Below are 18,422 nucleotides of genomic sequence, written 5' to 3' on the forward strand. Positions count from 1 at the left end.
CATTGAATCATAGGGGCAATTACCTCCATGCTATTCTTGTGATAGTTGAGTGAGTTCTCACGAGATCTGATGGTTCTCTCTGCTGCCATGTGAAGAAGGATGCGTTTGCTTCCCTTTCTGTCATGATTGCAAGTTTCCTGAGGCCTCCCCAGCCGGGCTGCACTGTGAGTCAATTAAACCTCTTTCCTGTATTAATTACTCAGTCTTGGATATGTCTTCACAGCAGTGTGAATACAGATAGAGTGTGTATTCTCCCACACTCACTTCTTCCACACTATTGTAAGTATGGTTAACAGCAGTTTCCAGGCTCATAGTTTCATCACTAGAGAGGACTTAAAACTTGATCTCTCTGTTGTCAAGTTAAAAGTTCCTAGGGGAGGGGGAGGAATGCAAATTAAAACCACAGTGCAATACCACCTTACTCCTTCAAGAATGGCCATTATTAAAAAGTCAAAGCAACAGATATTGATATGGATATGGGGAAAAAGGAACTTTTATACAGTGCTGGTAGGAATGTAAGTTAGTACAACCTCTATGGAAAACAGTATGGATATTCCTTAGAGAACTAAAAGTAGATCTACCATTTGATCCAGCAACCCCACTACTGAGTATCTACCCAGAGGAAAAGAAGTCAATGAAAAGAATCTTTGCACATGTATGTTTATAACAGCTCAATTCACAATTGCAAAGATGTGGAACTAACCTAAGTGCCCATTGACTAATGAGTGGATAAAGAAAATGTGGCACATGTGCATCATGGAATACTACTCAGCCATTAAAAGGAATGAAATAATGTCTTTGCAGCAACTTGGATGAAGCTGGAGGCCATTATTCTAAGTGAAGTAGCCCAGGAGTAGAAAACCAAAAACCGTATGTTCTCACTTAGAAGTGGGAGCCACTCTATGAGTATGCAAAGGCATGTAGGGTGATATATTGGACCATAGATACTCAGAACAGGAAGGGTGGAAGGGGGGTTAGGGATAAAAGTCTACCCATTAGGTACAACGTACACTACTTGGGTGATGGGAGCACTAAAATCTCAATTCACTGCTACATAATTCATCTGTGCAACAAAAAACTATTTGTGCCCCAAAAGTTATTGAAATGAAGAAAATAAAAAAGCTAACCCCTGTGGGAAGGTTTCTGTTGGGCCAGTGTTATCCACAGACCAATTAGCTGTAGCCAGAGGGTAAGATGAAGGTATGATGAACCAATCAACTGGGCCCACCTGGGCACCCCTAGCCATTCACTGTGTGCAGGGCACATAGGATTATGGGAATTATCACATGGACGTATGTAACTAAAGTAAAAAAGTGGCATTTTGTGGAAGGAGAGAACAAGCAATGAGTAGACAGAACAAAAGATGTTCACTGCCATATATTAGAGTTTTTTTATCTTCCATGTTTGAATCTTGCCAGGCTAATTTTGTATTCTTTTTGGCTTTGTCATATGGACCAGTGCATTTATTATGGAAATAGATTATATAGCTATCGGTAATTTGTTCATAAATATTAGATTCTGTTCATTTTGCACAGAGATTAATCACCTGCCAAAATGTACATGATTTTCTTGGTGCAGAGAAATCACTTATTAGTCATATTAACAAGGGAATATCAAATATATTTTGAAGGGCTAGAAATGAAGACATAATGACCATATACTTCTTTTTAAAAGGGTATTTATTTATATTAACAAATGTCACTTTATAGAAGACATTTCAACCTTATTCAAGTAAACCCTCTTTGAATGATTTATGATGTAATTTTGTTAGCTATATATATCTTTATTATATGAAGAAGATTTGAAAAAAAAAAACTTTAAAAAGAGTCCCTGTCAATTTCATCTTAAAATCTATGCTTTGAAATAGACATTTTAGAAAAGGTCTGCTTAGCAGTTAACTCTTCTGGTGATGGAGTTGCCAATTTAATATCCATTTCATCCCAGGGTGATTAATTTAAGTCAATTGTGATAATTGCACCCCATGGTAAAACCAATCCCAGTGATTGGTTGGTTCAGAAATTGATCCATGACATGACCATGAAGAAAAGGATGGCTCTGCAGAAAGTTTTCTTTTTCCTACATGTCATGTGAGCTCTGCTCATGCCACCTGTCACCAGTCCAAGGTGCAGCCAACACTGACAACAGCCCAGGAGAGAGATGAGAGAAACCTGAGTCTCTATGGACATTATTGATCAGTGAATTAATCAACGCTGAAGCCTGCCCTTGTCTTCTTGACTTTTGACAGATAATAAATGTATTTCTCATGGTTTAAGCCAGAATCAGGATTTCTACTACTTGCAGCTAAAAATTTCTTAATAGATATAATGGCAAAGTATAAGAGAGAAGTTTACTACCAAATAATTGTAATACTTGTACATAATCCATACAAACAGAGGTATTTATAAGGCATAGGGATGCTGCAAAGTAGGGAGGTATATGAGGAAGTTTCTGAGAGAAGAAGATGCTTAAGATGGATATTGAAGGACATTTCAGCAAAGGAAGGAAGTTGAAGAAGTGCCTTTTGGGCAGAGGGAACAGCATGTGTAAGAGCACAGAATAAGAAAATAGATATTCTCAAAATCCCTCAAGTTAGCCAAATTACAAAAGGCATAGAGACATCTTACAGGAACTATGGGTATGGTGGGTACTAATCAGGAAACCAGGAAGTTGCCCGGGACAAATGTGTCTTCCCTCTCTGTCTATCTTGATTTAGCGCCAGATGGTCTCTTAGTATTGCTTTGTTCAGACAATGTGTTCCACTCTCCTGCTGACTTCTGCAAACCAGTCTCTCTGCTCTTCAGTATGAGTGCATGGCTCCCAAAGGACATCACAGGATCAGTATTAGATAATTTCACTAAAAACACTTCCATGCTTTCTTTGACTATAGTTTCGCTGTCTCCTTGTTGGAGTTTTCCAGGCCAGCCAATGTGCTAGCGTTTCCTGACAGCTACTGGCCTACAGTCCAATCTGCTGTATCACTGGGAGACAGGGTCATTATGGTATAAACATGGCTGCCCAGATTCACCATTTCAGTTGGCCTGAGCGATAGTATCAGATCTATACTTCAGAACAACTCTTTCTGAAGTTTGAAGCATGCATGGTAGGGGGTAAATTGGGAGAAAGTGAGGCCAGATAGGAAGTTATTACAGTCTAGATGTTACTACATCTCTGAGCTAAGATGACAGGAGAGGGATGAAGAGAAGAATGATACAAGAAAGGTGAAATTCATTCATTCACTCATTCAACAATATTTATTGAGAATATATTGTGTATCGGTACTCTAGGTACAGTGAACAAAGTAGACAAAAATTCATGTCCTAGTGGAGTATATATATTTGAGAGAGAGTCTTGCTCTGTTGCCAGGCTGGAGTGCAGTGGCGCCATCTCAGCTCACTGCAAACTTCCACTCCCTGGTTCAAGCGATTTTCCTGCCTCAGCCTCCCAAGCAGCTGGGATTACATGCATGTGTGACCACACCCGGCTAATTTTTGTATTATTGGTAGAGACGGGGTTTCACCATGTTAGCCAGGATGGTCTTGATCTCCTGACTTCGTGATTTGCTCGCCTTGGTCTCCCAAAGTGCTGGGATTACAGGCATGAGCCACCACACTGGGCCATGAAGCCTATATTTTAAAGAAGGGATGCGAATCAAGAAATAATTTGAGTAAGTAAGACATGTATTACGTGAAATGGTAATAAGTGCTGTTCAAGTGCTCTTGCTATTTATCCAAATATCCCCCAAATTTACCATTTTATTATGCTCATGGATTCCGTGGATCAGGAATTCAGAGCTGGTGCAAGGACTCTGCTCCATAGCGTCTGATACCTGGGGGTTCCACAGGGAAGATGCTACAGATGCTGGCACTCGACAGCCGGACCCTGGAAGCACCTGGAGGCAGTCGATAGTGGCTGTCACCTGGGAGCTTTGGCTGCTGCTGTTGGTGGATGCAGCTACACGAGACCTTTCCCTGTGGCCTGTTTTCCTTACAGCATGGTCGTGTCGGGGTAGCTGGACTTCTTATATTGTAGCCCAGGGCTCCAGAGGCATGTGTCCCAAGAGAGCCAAGGGGAAGCTGTGCGGTGTTTTCTGACTCAGTCTTGAAAGTTATACAGCAAGAGTCCATGAGTGAACCTCAGATTCAGGGAAGAGGAGTAATGCTGTTTTGGTGAGATAAGTGTCAAAAATATTTACGGGCAGTTTTTGTTTGTTTGTTTGTTTGAGATGGAGTCTCACTGTGTCATCCAGGCTGGAGTGCAGTGGCACCATCTTGGCTCACTGCAAGCTCTGCCTCCTGGGTTCATGCCATTCTCCTGCCTCAGCCTCCCGAGTAGCTGGAAATACAGGTGCTCATCACCATGCCCGGCTATTTTTTTTTTTTTTGTATTTTTAGTAGAGACGGGGTTTCACCATGTTAGCCAGGATGGTCTCGATCTCCTGACCCTGTGATCTGCCTGCCTAGGCCTCCCAAAGTGCTGGGATTACAGGGGTAGGCCACTGCGCCAGGCCTTTACAGACAGTTTTAAACACCCTTATAGCAGTGCTCTGGCGAAAAGTTGATCAGGATTAAAGGGATAGGGTATGCCATGGGGAAAAGCTGGAGATGGCTTTCCATTTTAATTAGTGCGGCCATCTGAAAAGAAAATTCTCACAAAGACCTAAGGGAGGTTTAGGAAGGACGGCACATTGTAGGCAGGTGGACAGCAAACACAGCAAGCTTGTTGAATGTAGTAACTAAGTAGCTTGGCTGGTGGTGAAGAAGAGGGAAGGAATGGAAGAAAGTTATAGATTTCTGGTTTCAGTGTCTGGATGAATAGCAGTTCCATTGACCAGGAATCAGAACACAGGAAGTGAATGAGAGAGGACTGAATGCAGTCTTGGACATATTCTACTCCAATGTGTATCAGATGTCAGTGTGTGTGTGTGTGTGTTCGTCTGTGTGTGTGTGTGTGTCTGTGTGTGCATGTGCATGTGTTCATTCAGTAGTAAGCAGAGATTGGGGAGGTCTGGGCTGGACATCTGGGTTTTAAAATGCTCAATATCTGGATGGTATCAGAGCCCTTTAGAAATAGATGAAATTGACTAGTGAGGTGAGGTAAGAAGTATGCCAAACACTAATATTTAAGGTAGGAGCAAAAGGCCTAGTATAAGATTTTGAACTGGCTTGAGAAGTAGGAGAGACAGGAAAGATGAATGATTTTAGGGTCAGAAAAAGGTAGAGAAAGGCTTAGGGACCTTCAAATGTCTTTCTGACTGATGCACAAAATCCTACCATTCAAAATTTCTTTCTTTAGTTTTAAATGTTCTCTCTCTAAAATTTCTCTATTAAGATATAAACGTCCCAGCAGGGCAGAAAATTGAGCCATTGATACCTGAGCAAATGGAAGGCAGGAGAGCTCTTCAAAAAGGGAAGGGGTTAAAAAGTGGAAGAAAGTGGAGCTGCTCCCTACAGAATGGGAGAAAATTTTTGCAATCTACCCATCTGACAAAGGGCTAATATCCAGAATCTACAAAGAACTTAAACAAATTTACAAGAAAAAAAAAAAAAAAAACAACCCCATCAATAAGTGGGCAAAGGATATGAACAGACACTCCTCAAAAGAAGACATTTATGTAACAGCCAACAGACACATGAAAAACTGCTCATCATCACCGGTCATTAGAGAAATGCAAATCAAAACCACAATGAGATACCATCTCACACCAGTTAGAATGGCAATCATTAAAAAGTCAGGAAACAACAGATGCTGGAGAGGATGTGGAGAAATAGAAACGCTTTTACACTGTTGGTGGGAATGTAAACTAGTTCAACCATTGTGGAAGACAGTGTGGCGATTCCTCAAGGATCTAGAACTAGAAATACCATTTGACCCAGCAATCCCATTACTGGGTATATACCCAAAGGATTATAAATCATGCTACTCTAAAGACGCATGCACACGTATGTTTATTGCGGCACTATTCACAATAGCAAAGACTTGGAACCAACCCAAATGTCCATCAATGATAAACTGGATTAAGAAAATGTGGCACATATACACCATGGAATACTATGCAGCCATAAAAAATGATGAGTTCATGTCCTTTGCAGGGACATGGACACAGCTGGAAACCATCATTCTGAGCAAACTATCACAAGGACAGAAAACCAAACACCGAATGTTCTCACTCATAGGTGGGAATTGAACAATGAGATCACTTGGACACAGGGTGGGGAACAGCACACCCCGGGGGCCTGTCATGGGGTGGGGGGCAGGGGGAGGGATAGCGTTAGGAGAAATACCTAATGTAAATGACAAGTTAACAGGTGCAGCAAACCAATGCGGTACATGTATACCTATGTAACAAACCTGCATGTTGTGCACATGTATCCTATAACTTAAAGTATAATAAAAGAAAAAAAAAAAAAAAAAAGAAAAGGAAAAGAAAATGGAGTTGCTCAAAGACATCTTTTGTCAATTTCCTATTTTTATTAGACTGCAGCTAGCAATGGTGCCTGGGCAGAGTGTGTTTGGGGGACCTTGACATATCTTTAATTTTGAGGGTTAAAATAGGTCACATAGGATATTTTATGTTTCAGTAATACAAACAGGAAATGGTAAGTGGGGATGGGGGCAAGTTCTTTTTTTATTTTTATTTTTTATTATTATTCTTTAAGTTCTAGGGTACATGTGCATAACGTGCAGGTTTGTTACATATGTATACTTGTGCCATGTTGGTGTGCTGCACCCATCAACTCTTCATTTACATCAGGTATAACTCCCAATTCAATCCCTCCCCCCTCCCCCCTCCCCATAATAGGCCCCTGTGTGTGATGTTCCCCTTCCAGAGTCCAAGGGATCTCATTGTTCAGTTCCCACCTATGAGTGAGAACATGTGATGTTTGGTTTTCTGTTCTTGCCGTAGTTTGCTGAGAATGATGGTTTCCAGCTGCATTCATGTCCCTACAAAGGACACAAACTCATCCTTTTTAATGGCTGCATAGTATTCCATGGTGTATATGTGCCACATTTTCTTAACCCAGTCTGTCACTGATGGACAATTGGGTTGATTCCAAGTCTTTGCTATTGTGAATAGTACTGCAATGAACATACGTGTGCATGTGTCTTTATGGTAGCATGATTTATAATCCTTTGGGTATATACCCAGTAATGGGATCGCTGGGTCATATGGTACTTCTAGTTGTAGATCCTTGAGGACTTGCCATACTGTTTTCCATAATGGTTGAACTAGTTTACAGTCCCACCAACAGTGTAAAAGTGTTCCTATTTCTCCACATCCTCTCCAGCACCTGTTGTTTCCTGACTTTTTAATGATTGCCATTCTAACTGGGTGTGAGATGGTATCTCATTGTGGTTTTGATTTGCATTTCTCTGATGGCCAGTGATGATGAGCATTTTTTCATGTGTCTGTTGGCTGTATGAACGTCTTCTTTTGAGAAGTGTCTGTTCATATCCTTTGCCCACTTTTGGATGGGGTTGTTTGTTTTTTTTTCTTGTAAATTTGTTTGAGTTCTTTGTAGGTTCTGGATATTAGCCCTTTGTCAGATGAGTAGATTGCAAATTTTTTCTCCCATTCTGTAGGTTGCCTGTTTACTCTGATGGTAGTTTCTTTTGCTGTGCAGAAGCTCTTTAGTTTAATTAAATCCCATTTGTCAATTTTGGCTTTTGTTGCCGTTGCTTTTGGTGTTTTAGACATGAAGTCCTTGCCCATGCCTATGTCCTGAATGGTATTCCCTAGGTTTTCTTCTAGGGTTTTTATGGTATTAGGTCTAACATTTAAGTCTCTAATCCATCTTGAATTAATTTTCATATAAGGAGTAAGGAAAGGATCCAGTTTCAGCTTTCTACTTATGGCTAGCCAGTTTTCCCAGCACCATTTATTAAATAGGGAATCCTTTCCCCATTTCTTATTTTTGTCAGGTTTGTCAAAGATCAGATGGCTGTAGATGTATGGTATTATTTCTGAGGGCTCTGTTCTGTTCCACTGGTCTATATCTGTTTTGGGGGCAAGTTCTTTAAGGAAATGACAGTCTAACAGCTCAGGAGGAAAAGTGCAAATATGAATTTACAGACCTTTAGCTCCATCTAGTGGCTAGGTGATGAAAGGAACAAATATTTTATAACATCATGGTTCTTGCATTACTTTTACATGTCAGTCTATAATTACTTCCAGGATAGTTATGTATTATGATATACAGTTCCTTTTGTTTAACAATTTTCAACTAATCTATTGATTTGTCATCTAGCTAAATAATTGGTTTCCCAAATTGTTGGAATGTGCTGTTGGAAAGTTGGGGAAGGAGAAATAGATAAATGGATATAGACAAATGCCTCTTAACTACTTGAAAACTCTTATATCTCTGCTTATTATAGTATTCAACACATGCTAGCTTCCTCTGATTTAGCATTGTATATAGAATTGCCTCTCTCAGAAAGTAAATAATACTAACAGTCATGCTAATGATGATGGTAATGATTGTGACCCAGGAAGAGATGTTTGAAGGGAAGAGAGTTCAAATAGTTATAGTTTGTTATTTATGAGGTTGGAAAAGTGAAATTAATCTGTAGGAAAATAAAACAGAACCTGAAATAAAGAATTGATCGAATTATTTCCAGTAAATTACACACACACACACACGCACACACACAATTTAAACAATTGCATCAGCAAATTTGCAATGTCATGTTCTAGAAGTATTTCCTAGGGTGGCAAGTTTTTTTGGTATTTGCTTGCAGGCTGATAAATCTCAGTAGCCAAAATTTGTGCTCATTATGGCAATGAAAGGGAATATTTACAGAGACAATTCCAACTTTTGGAAAGTTGACACAACTGGGTCAGGTCTATGGCACATCCACAGACTCACGGTGAGCTTGGAAAAATAATGAGAATGACGGAACAGGTTCTGAGGTGGTCTTATAATATTGTACTCCATCTTTTCAGAGGAGGGTAAATGATAGGAACGGGCTTATGTTTTCTTCATGAGAATTTGAATACAAGATGTATTAATTAAACATCTTCATTTTACTGATGGAGAAACTTGAGTCAACGGTGATTAAATTACACAGCTATTTGGTTGCAGAGTTAAGACTAGACCTATGTTTTTTATTCCTGATCTACTATTCTTTTCAGTACAACTATTAATAGAAGAGTTCTCCATTTCCGTAGAAGACCAAAGTAAGAGAACGTGAGCTTACATTTGCATCAAGGAAGTTTGGATAAATTGAGGAAGATTAGTTAAGTGTAAAGTAACTACATACCGAACTTCCTTTATTCTAACATGTACTTAAAAAATATTAACATTATGAAATCAACCTGAATCTTATAATCAATATTAAAACATAATTGCTGGCAGGCAGTGGGGGAAGTTGTAAAGCGGTCATGTTTATGTGCCAGAATTTACTAACATTCTCATTTAATAGAGTATAGAATTGGCAGAGTAAGGCATTGGCTTAATTTCTGAAAGAAAGTGTTTATTTCCAGCAAGATGGAATTCAATTAAGGAAAAAAACTAAAATTGCAATTTAAATCACTGATATGCATTCATTTGACTTGAAGTCCTAACGAGGTCAAAACGTTAAGAAGAGGTAAGCAGCTCACCATGATGCTACTCATGCACTTTCAGGGGTCACACTTAATTTGGAGGAATTTTTATACCAAATTTGAAAAAGCGTAGACCTGAATCTTGTGAATCCCAAAAGGAAACAGTGTGTGATTGTATGGATAAATACATGTTATAGTTGTGTTCATATATTGTAGAACTTGTGATCATGTAATGTAATGGGTTTTTTCTTAATTGCTTATTAAATTGATCATTTTACAATCAGTGGCATTTAAGAATAGGTGTCATTTGGTTTATCACAGCAGCATTGCATCCTAGAAAGAGCACTGACTCAGAAGCTAGGTCTGGAAACTACTCTGCTCCTCTGTCTGCTACTGTGTTGTCCTTGAGCAGCTGACTTCCTCTCTAAATGTCAATTTCCTTATGTAAATTTGGGAGAATATCATGAATCTTGCAAGCATATTGTGAGCATTAAATGAGATTATGTATGTAAAGTGCCTACCACAATATCTGTCACATAGTAAGTGCTCAACCAAGGGAGCTGCAGGAAACTTATGGTCAACAAAGAGATTTGTTAAGAGATGTTGACCGAAGAGTCAATTTCTTTGATTTGATCCCATGCAGTCTAAACAGTGTTTCTTACTATTTAAAAATCTATGCCCTATCAGTCAAGAAGATTTTGAGGCCGGGCGCGGTGGCTCACGCTGTAATCCCATCACTTTGGGAGGCCAAATTCAAGAGATTGCGATCATCCCAGACAATATGGTGAAACCCTGTCTCTAATAAAAATACAGAAAAAATAGCTGGGCGTGGTGGTGCATGCCTGTAGTCCCAGTTACTCGGGAGGCTGAGGCAGGAGAATCACTTGAACCCAGTAGGCGAGGTTGCAGTGAGCTGAGATCATGCCACTGCAGTCCAGCCTGGCAACAGAGCAAGACGCTATCTCAAAAAAAAAAAAAAAAAAAAAAAAAAAAAAAAAGAGATTTTGAGATGTCTTTCTACATTTTGTTTTACTGAAAGAATGTGTATTAAAACATCTGTCCAAATATAGTATGGAATATGTTTTTATAAATTCCTGTTTTCTCTCCCTTCTCCCTATCCTGAGAGGTACCTCTACCCAGCTGAGAACCATTGATTCAAAACATGGTGTCAGAAGGGGATCTTAGAAACATTTAGATATTTAAGTTCATATTAGGAACATAACAGTCAGTTCAATCATTTTTCACCTACTGGCCTCATCGTCCTTATGTTTGGTAAACACACTGGGTAAAGAGAGATATATGAAACTGGTCATCATCTTGCTTATCCTCCTTTCAAGAGTTATCCAAAATACATGCAATGGAGCCATATTTACAAGGTGATCTAAGAATGTGTATGCACAATTGAAGTGTACTATGTGTTTGTCATGAAGAAGATACCAACTGTCATGAAGCAAAAAACCCAACAGAACCCAAAGCAAACCCCAAAACCAGTGGGTTACGAGAATAAACCACCACCATTAACAACAACAAAATTCTGTGGCCTAGTGACTAAGGAAATCACAAGGCCAAATTTCATCCCAGTCCATAGGGAAACCCAAAGAGAAAAGACTTCAATAGCCTCCAATCCCATTTCCCTCACTGTAGCGAGTGTTCATAAAAACAGTATTGACAACCTGGAGTTGGCTGACTTTTCCTGATTTTATGCTAGTTTGACTTGCACTCAAGCTTTAATTTTGCTCCCCACTCAGCTTTCAGGAATGGACAGGCAGAATTCTCTGGGCACTATTAACTTTTCAAAAGCTACTTGACTATTTGCATATCTCCTGCAATGCGCATCACGCTAACCTTGCCTTGCTACAGGCTCATCAGGAGACAGATTCCCCTGTCGGCTTTGTTTAGCAACCCAAAATGTAATCAAGTAACCACTCTACTGTAGAGGGAAGAAAGGGAAGGATTTCAGGGCTGAGCACAATGGTGATACCATGGGAAAATTCCAAGAATTCCGTGAACCACGGTCCTCACCCCTGGTTGTCCCCCTGCCTCACTAATCTTTCAGATTAGTTTAGCCTAATGAAAACTAATAACATATAAAGCAAGTAATAATATTCATCGTCCATCTTTCTTTCATGTGCTTTTTGCTCACTCTGCAAGTTCTGATTTAGGCAAGCTGAATTCTCAGAAAGCACCACCAACTGCCTCCTGGGGCTGCTTCGTTTAGTGCTCATCTAGGGAAGGAAGTAACTGATAAGAATCCAGCTGCTAAAAAGTCATTATTTGTTCGTAGACAGTGTGGAAGAGGTCGGTCTAATAGTTTCTGTTTCCCAAGGATTCAGTTCCTCAACACAACAGACTCTTATTAATCATAGCTTTTCTTTCATTGTGTATAAATGTCAAAATATGATAGAAATTCTCGCCAGCCGCTCTCAGAATATTTTCTTACTATTTAGCATTACTCATGAGTTTAATTTCTTTCTGGGAAGGGAAGAAGCTCTTTATTTCAGATGTTTTAATATTTTTCAAAAATATAGGTGGGTCTTACTACAAGGTGAACTAAAATTATCAGCAGTTATTTGATAGAAAATATTCTTGTATTTCCTTTTCCAGTTTAAATTAGAAGTATGGCTACCAGGAAAAAAAAAGGAATCATTTTTCTCCTTGCTGCATAAAAATAGGTCAAGTAATTTAAGCCAGTCCATTGCAATTAAAATTCTGACATTGCCATTGTTCCTTCTATTCTAGGGGGAGAAGACAAACAGAGCCCATGATAATAGGGGTTCACTGGCTAAGTCATTTGATGTGCTACCTATTGTTCTCCTCTGGAGGCTCAGCCTCAACCTGCCTGGGAGCGCTGATTTTGAGGATAGTGGTACAGTCCCAAAATGATAAATACCACCTCTGAAACATGCGTTTCTGAAGAGGTGTAATGCTGCTTTCATGCTAGCAAAACAATTCCATTGCAGAGGAAAAAAATTGCCAACGGCATGGGTCCTAAATTCCTTGAATTCTAAATTTATTTATTTTTTGGAGACAATGTTATCTCCCCGGTTTATTTTAAAGTAAATTTTACTGACTCAATTAGACAGCAACACTCATCCTCATTAAAGATCCTGCAGTCCTTTCACAAGATTAGGGCTGGTGGCTTGGTCACATTCCAATGTGGATAATTGCATTCTGCATTCCTGGATATTTCCCTCCACCTTTCCAACCTCATACCATCAAATGCATTGTTATTTTCCCTTACTGCAAATCAACAGTGCTGTTGTGGAGGCGCCGAGGGCTTGCCATCCCCTCAGTTTACAGGCTAAAGCATCGGCCCAAACCACTGCTCCTTACGCTTTTAAAAGAAAACCCCTTAGGTAATGCATATTTTCAAATATGAGGCAAATCTCAATTATGCACACTTAATCATAGGTTAAGGTCTTTGGTAAGTAAAATATTCTTATTTTATAAAGGATGTTTATTTTGGAATCTTCTTTGATTTAAAAAATGTGTTGCTCGAATATGTGCTGTTTGCTCCAAGAAGAAAACAAAGTCTTCAGAAATGGTAACAAAACAAACAATAAAGAGAAAAACCTCTTGAGGAAACAGCTTTTCATTGACCTTCTAAATAAATTCCACAAGGGGGCGAAAACACCTAATGGTCTGGGGCTGCAAAGTTTTTATTGCAAAACTGGCCACCCATAATAGATTAGTGGATTAATATTTTTCTCTAAAGGATCTGGCCTTTAATGTTGACATCAATTTATAGCCATCCCAGGCGTTTACAGTAGTAAAAGTCATGGAGACCATAAACTTCACAATAGATGTCAGCCTTCTGCTACCAGTGCTCTAGCCCAGCACCCCATAAACAGTGGTGATTAGGTAACTGTTCTTCAAAGACCCATCCATAGCTCTAACGTCTTTATCAGTTCCGGCAAAGATACCGTCACAAGGATTTTATCAGGCACAAGACAGAAGTACACGTTTTTATTAATGTGGACTTATTTTTCTGACATGTAGCTATGAGGTTGCACTGCGGCTTATCATTGATCTCTTCTTGAAAATCAAGCATGGAGTGTCTATTTTTGGGCAAAGCTTAAAGAACAGAAGCTCTCTTGTATCATATTAGAACTTTTTGACAAACAGCCAAGGTACAGAGGTCAAATTTCCCCATATGCTATAAGCAACTTAGTAGGAAGCAAGACCACAAAAGATTTTGCAAATGTCTGCCAGTAGCCGGGTGATCTAGGTCACTGTACAGGTTTCATTAATCAGGTTGTTGAAACAAGGAGTTATTTTTCTCTGCTTAAGAGATCTGCAGATATCACGTAGAATCTGCTCAATTGTCGATCAAGAAAGAGTTTTTAATGAAACAGATCATTCAAGTGAATGGGGGTGGGGGAGCATTGTATTTGTACTAAAGACAAATTGTGCTTTTTAGCCCAGCTCCTCTGTTTGAGTCCTCTGTTCTGGTAGGGATGGGCTCAAGAGCTAATAATAGTTCCTTGGGCTCTGCATCTCGACATACGTGTTCCGGCGTTGGAGCAGCAGGAGGAATTTAGTGACAGAGCAGGTGTTGTGGCTTATTCCCTGGCAGAATAAATGGTGAAGGGTGGTGGCAAGACAATTCTTTTGCTTCTTTATGCAAAAAAACAATGCCTTTAATCGCTTTCCTTTTTTCCTGGCACTAGTGAAAAAGGATAGGAGTCGTTGTATTAATATGTATGCAAACATATTTTTTCACTTGAGCCTCTGGAAAAAAAAAAAAGAGAAAGAAAAACTTACGGTGAAAAAGCTTAGCCAGAAAGATTTATAGCTAATTGCAGATTTAGTATTGACATGTCTTAGCTGAAGAAAACTTCAGCTTTAACTATTAATGTGGAAATCTGGATCAGTTTTTAAAGTGGAGTAAAAAGAGTTTTGGATGATTCAGTATATTTTCAGAAATTATTTGAACGTACTTTTAAATAAGAAAGTGTCAATTATAGAGGTATATAAAAAACCCGGTGGAGTGTGTGCATTTTAATTTTACATGGCCTGCCTTGGAAATAGAATTATAAAATGTAGATGATCTGAATTATACTTAAAGCAGCCTTTATGCCCAACTTACTCTCTCGTAACACTTCTAAATATCCGCTCCTCCTGATTTCTTATAAACTATGGAATTTAAGATGAGAATCGAAGTCTAAATGAAATGGGTTTTTAAAGCATTATTTGTAAGATTTTCTTCAACCTACATTTTTTACTTCCCCTAGTAAGTTACGTATAAAAGTCTGTATTTTTTCTTGAAGGTAGGTGTGTTGCTCTTATAAACATAAGCCATGGAAACATGAAGGAGAAAAACGAAATTCCTTCTCCTTCCACCTGGGATAATTTGAGATTTTCACACTATTACTTTTTCCTTCGCTTGATTATATAAGGCAAAACTTGACACCCACTTAGTTGTAGCTATGGTCTTCTTGGTAAGTCATCTATCTAGGTAAAATTAAAATATTATTTTTAGGTGCTTTGCATCCCATGCATGCAACAGGAAAGGCTCAGAATTCAGGAGAACAGGGCATGCGTAAGAGGGAACATCTTGTAAAGATTGTAATTTGACCTTTGAGTCAACCTGAGTACATTTTTAAATATTATAGGACAAAATGGAAAGCCTCAAGGCGGAATTCTGCCCCCTCTTCCTCTCAGAACTATAAACCAGTCAGACACTGTTTCAGGGATTACCCTAGAAAATATGTACCTATCCTTGGCACTTTCGCTGAAAAATAAAACTATCATCACTGGAGATAGAGGTAGATTTACATTTAATGCCACCCCCATCAATCAATCAGTATATTATTCCAATCTACCTCCATTTAAGTAGTTGAATCAGGTATAAACAGAAACACTTGATTTTTTTGCCTCCTGTCCACTGAAAAAGATAATGTTGAATATTGCAAACCTTTCTAACTCTGGAGTACACTTGATATGATGGCAATTAAGGAAAAAAAAAAAAAAAGCACTGTGACAACTTTGCAGCTTTTGATTAAAGCACACCAAGAGGCATGTTACAATGATAACAATGAAGCATTATGCCAATTATGTTAAATCCTGCTCTCCGCTTAAGCTCATCATGACCTGTTTTAGTGTCCTGTAATTTATCCTTTGGAATGCTTACTCTCATCAATAAGGTGGTCAACTCAAAGACGGGGAAAAAAGCCACCAAAGGTAACAATCACTCCCAAATGACTTCTGGAAAACAAGTTATTTCTTAACTTTTTATTGACATTGGCAAATTAAAATAGAATAAATTAACAAGTATTTTTTCAAAAAAATGTTTTGTACAAAAATACTGTCAAAATTTCCTAAAAAGCTTTCAACACAGTAGTATCTTTTCATGTACTGAATATAACTATTAGCACAGTGTCAAAATGTTGAAGACAGAAACAAAATAAAAATCTGTGAAATGTTTGCCACTGACGACATTCCACACCCTATTATCATCTGTACATATGGGGGCGGGGGGTGGGCAGGGGGGACAGCCAACTTGAAAGTGAACAGTATGACTTTTCCTGATCCAGAACAGTTTGGCCCACATCTGTTTAATCTTCCAGTTTAGCATATTTTAAAAATTAGTCTGTACTCAAATGCATAGTTAAAAAAATGAAGCGAGATGGCAGAGTTTGTGCAGTAATATCTGCCCTTCAAAGTTCATGCAACCAACTAATGCAATTTTTCCTTTCACTCGTAAATCTGAATGCAGTTCAGTCATTTGAAACCATCTACAAAATCCACAAGATTAAGCAGTTTGCCAAGATTAATATCTAACAGTTGAGCACTGGAGAAAGTGAGGGAAAGGAGTAAAAACAAACAACGAAAAAGACCAAGTTAGCTAGATATTTCAACTACATAAGGGAGGTGAATGTCAAGGCTACAAAAACGAAACAAAAACAGGAAAAAAAAAGTGGCAGCAATTTTTTTTAAACCAATTTGTACAAGTTTATAGTTTACTTTGTTTCCAAGTTCTCAAACCTTTCAAGATCTGAAAAGTGAGAGATACTGTGTCTAAGGGAATGTTTCTTTTAATTCACAACGAAGAAGTTGGGGGTTTGATTTCTTTCGCTGGGGTTTCGATCGAGTCAACAGCTCACTCTGCTAGGCTGCTGTTTGCACACGAAGTCCGTCATAAAATCAAACTCGTTTTGCCCCAGCCAGAGTTCGGGCAGCTCTTTGATGCGGTCCAAACCCATTTCTATCACCAAGGACATAAGAACTTCCTCGTCGATGAAATCAGTGTCTATGACATTGGGCGGCAGCATTGCAGCAGGGACGTGGGCCACGGAGGCGGGCATGTTGCCGCTGCCGCTGCCGCCGCTGCCGCCGCCGCTGTTGCTGCTGCCCGCGCCGCCGCCCGAGCTGCCGCCAGAGCCGCCGGGGGTGCTGCTGCCGCCCGAGCCGCCGGGGGTGCTGCTGCCGCCGCTGTGCTTGGGGTTGCAATCTCGGAAGTGCTGGTTTGTCCCGTTCATCTGGTGGCCTGCAGCAGGGTGCAAATCCGGCATGTAGTGGTTGTGGGGGTAGGGGTGATGGTTGAAATACTGGTTGTTGAGCTTCTGCAGCTGCATGCTGGCCGGCAGGGAGCCTCCCTGACTGGCCACCGGGGGGCCCATGAACTGGGAGTTGTTAAACCTGGCCGCGGGGGCCAGTGCGCTCGGGGGGTGCCCTCCGTTCACAGTCCCCGGCCCCATCGCATGCCTGATGCCGCTCGTGGCATTCATGTTGCCCGCGCCGTAGTGTATGTGCTCGCCCATCAGGGCGTTGAAAGCGTGCTGGGGCTGCTGCTGCTGGTGGTGATGGGGGCTTGGGAACTGCCCCATGCCCATGCGGTGGGCAGGGTGGTGGTGCAGCCCATTGGTGCCGTCGGGGAAGCGCCCGTGGTTCATGGCCATCATATGGTCTGCCATTTCCAGTCCTGGAAGTGAAAAGGGCCGACGATGAGACCCGCGCCACACGTGTCGCCCACCACAGCGCACCCCACTTTTGCCCGCCTCTGCCCCCCAGGATTCCCGGGCGCACGTCGGCTGCAACCCACCCCCCCCACCAAGATCCCACTAGCAGCCTGTGCACCCGGGCTCGCCACCACGGAGGAGCTGCCACTCATAACATAGCCGAGCGCTGCAAAAACAGCCCCTTCCCCTGCGATCGGGCGGGGGGACCCGAGCCCACACCCCCTCTGCTCCCCGAAGTGGCCTAATAAAGGAAGTGCCCCGTAGCCCTGCCGCGAACTTCAGGCATTAAATCAGCCCTCCTCATCCTGTTGTTGCACATCCTGTTGTTATTCCCCAGCTTCGCCTCACGCTCTTCCTCCGGGCAAACCCTGCCCTCGGAGGACTGGGCTGGCAGGAGCCCCAGCCAGCTTCGCCCGTCGCGCTTACCTTCCGTTTTTGCGATTTCTGCTCCGAAGACCGAGGGCGGGCTCGTCGGGTCCAGGACCAGCTCAGCAGCACATAGAGGGGGCCTTCTTGGCGTGCAAAACGCTTCGCTGTCGCGATGTCGGCGCCGAGGTCTCGCAGCAGCCGCTGGGGCAGATTCGGAGCCGTTCCCTTTTATTTCCCCTCCGCTGCCCTCACAGCTCGGCAGGACCGCCCGGCAGCTGCCAACAATGAGCTGTGTTTCTTAGGGCTTTGGCCACAGTTAATATAGGCATTTCAGGAAGGGCGGAGCGAGAGCCTCCAGGGCGGGCGGCGCCAAGACGCGGATTCCGGAATACCGCGGACACCCTGGACCGGGTCTGGGAGCCGCGTCCCCGCCACCCGCGGCACGTGCGCAGAGGCTGCGGGGCCCGGGGGCCCCCCCGTCGCCCCGTCGCTCCCCGACTCTGGTTTCTTCCCGGCCCAGAAACGCGAGGTTAGCTCAGTCACCCCCGAGG

The 18,422-nt window shown here is 41.3% G+C and overlaps 1 protein-coding gene across 1 annotated transcript; it reads right to left on the reverse strand.

Annotated features, from left to right (window-relative positions):
* Positions 1-15,760: 15,760 nt before the first annotated feature.
* Positions 15,761-18,186, reverse strand: CITED2 (Cbp/p300 interacting transactivator with Glu/Asp rich carboxy-terminal domain 2). Its single transcript, XM_023190971.3, has 2 exons — positions 17,929-18,186; positions 15,761-17,465 (listed from the first exon to the last, which is right to left on the reverse strand). The coding sequence occupies exon 2, from the start codon at positions 17,455-17,457 to the stop codon at positions 16,636-16,638; it is 822 nt and encodes a 273-aa protein (XP_023046739.1). The 5' UTR covers positions 17,458-17,465; positions 17,929-18,186; the 3' UTR covers positions 15,761-16,635.
* Positions 18,187-18,422: the final 236 nt, after the last annotated feature.

The sequence above is a fragment of the Piliocolobus tephrosceles genome, chromosome 5, assembly GCF_002776525.5.
Source record: "Piliocolobus tephrosceles isolate RC106 chromosome 5, ASM277652v3, whole genome shotgun sequence".
Taxonomy (NCBI): domain Eukaryota; kingdom Metazoa; phylum Chordata; class Mammalia; order Primates; family Cercopithecidae; genus Piliocolobus; species Piliocolobus tephrosceles.

Coding starts and splice junctions, on each gene's coding strand:
- CITED2 (XM_023190971.3), bottom strand. CDS start 17,457: ATGGCAGACCATATGATGGCCATGAACCACGGGCGCTTCCCCGACGGC.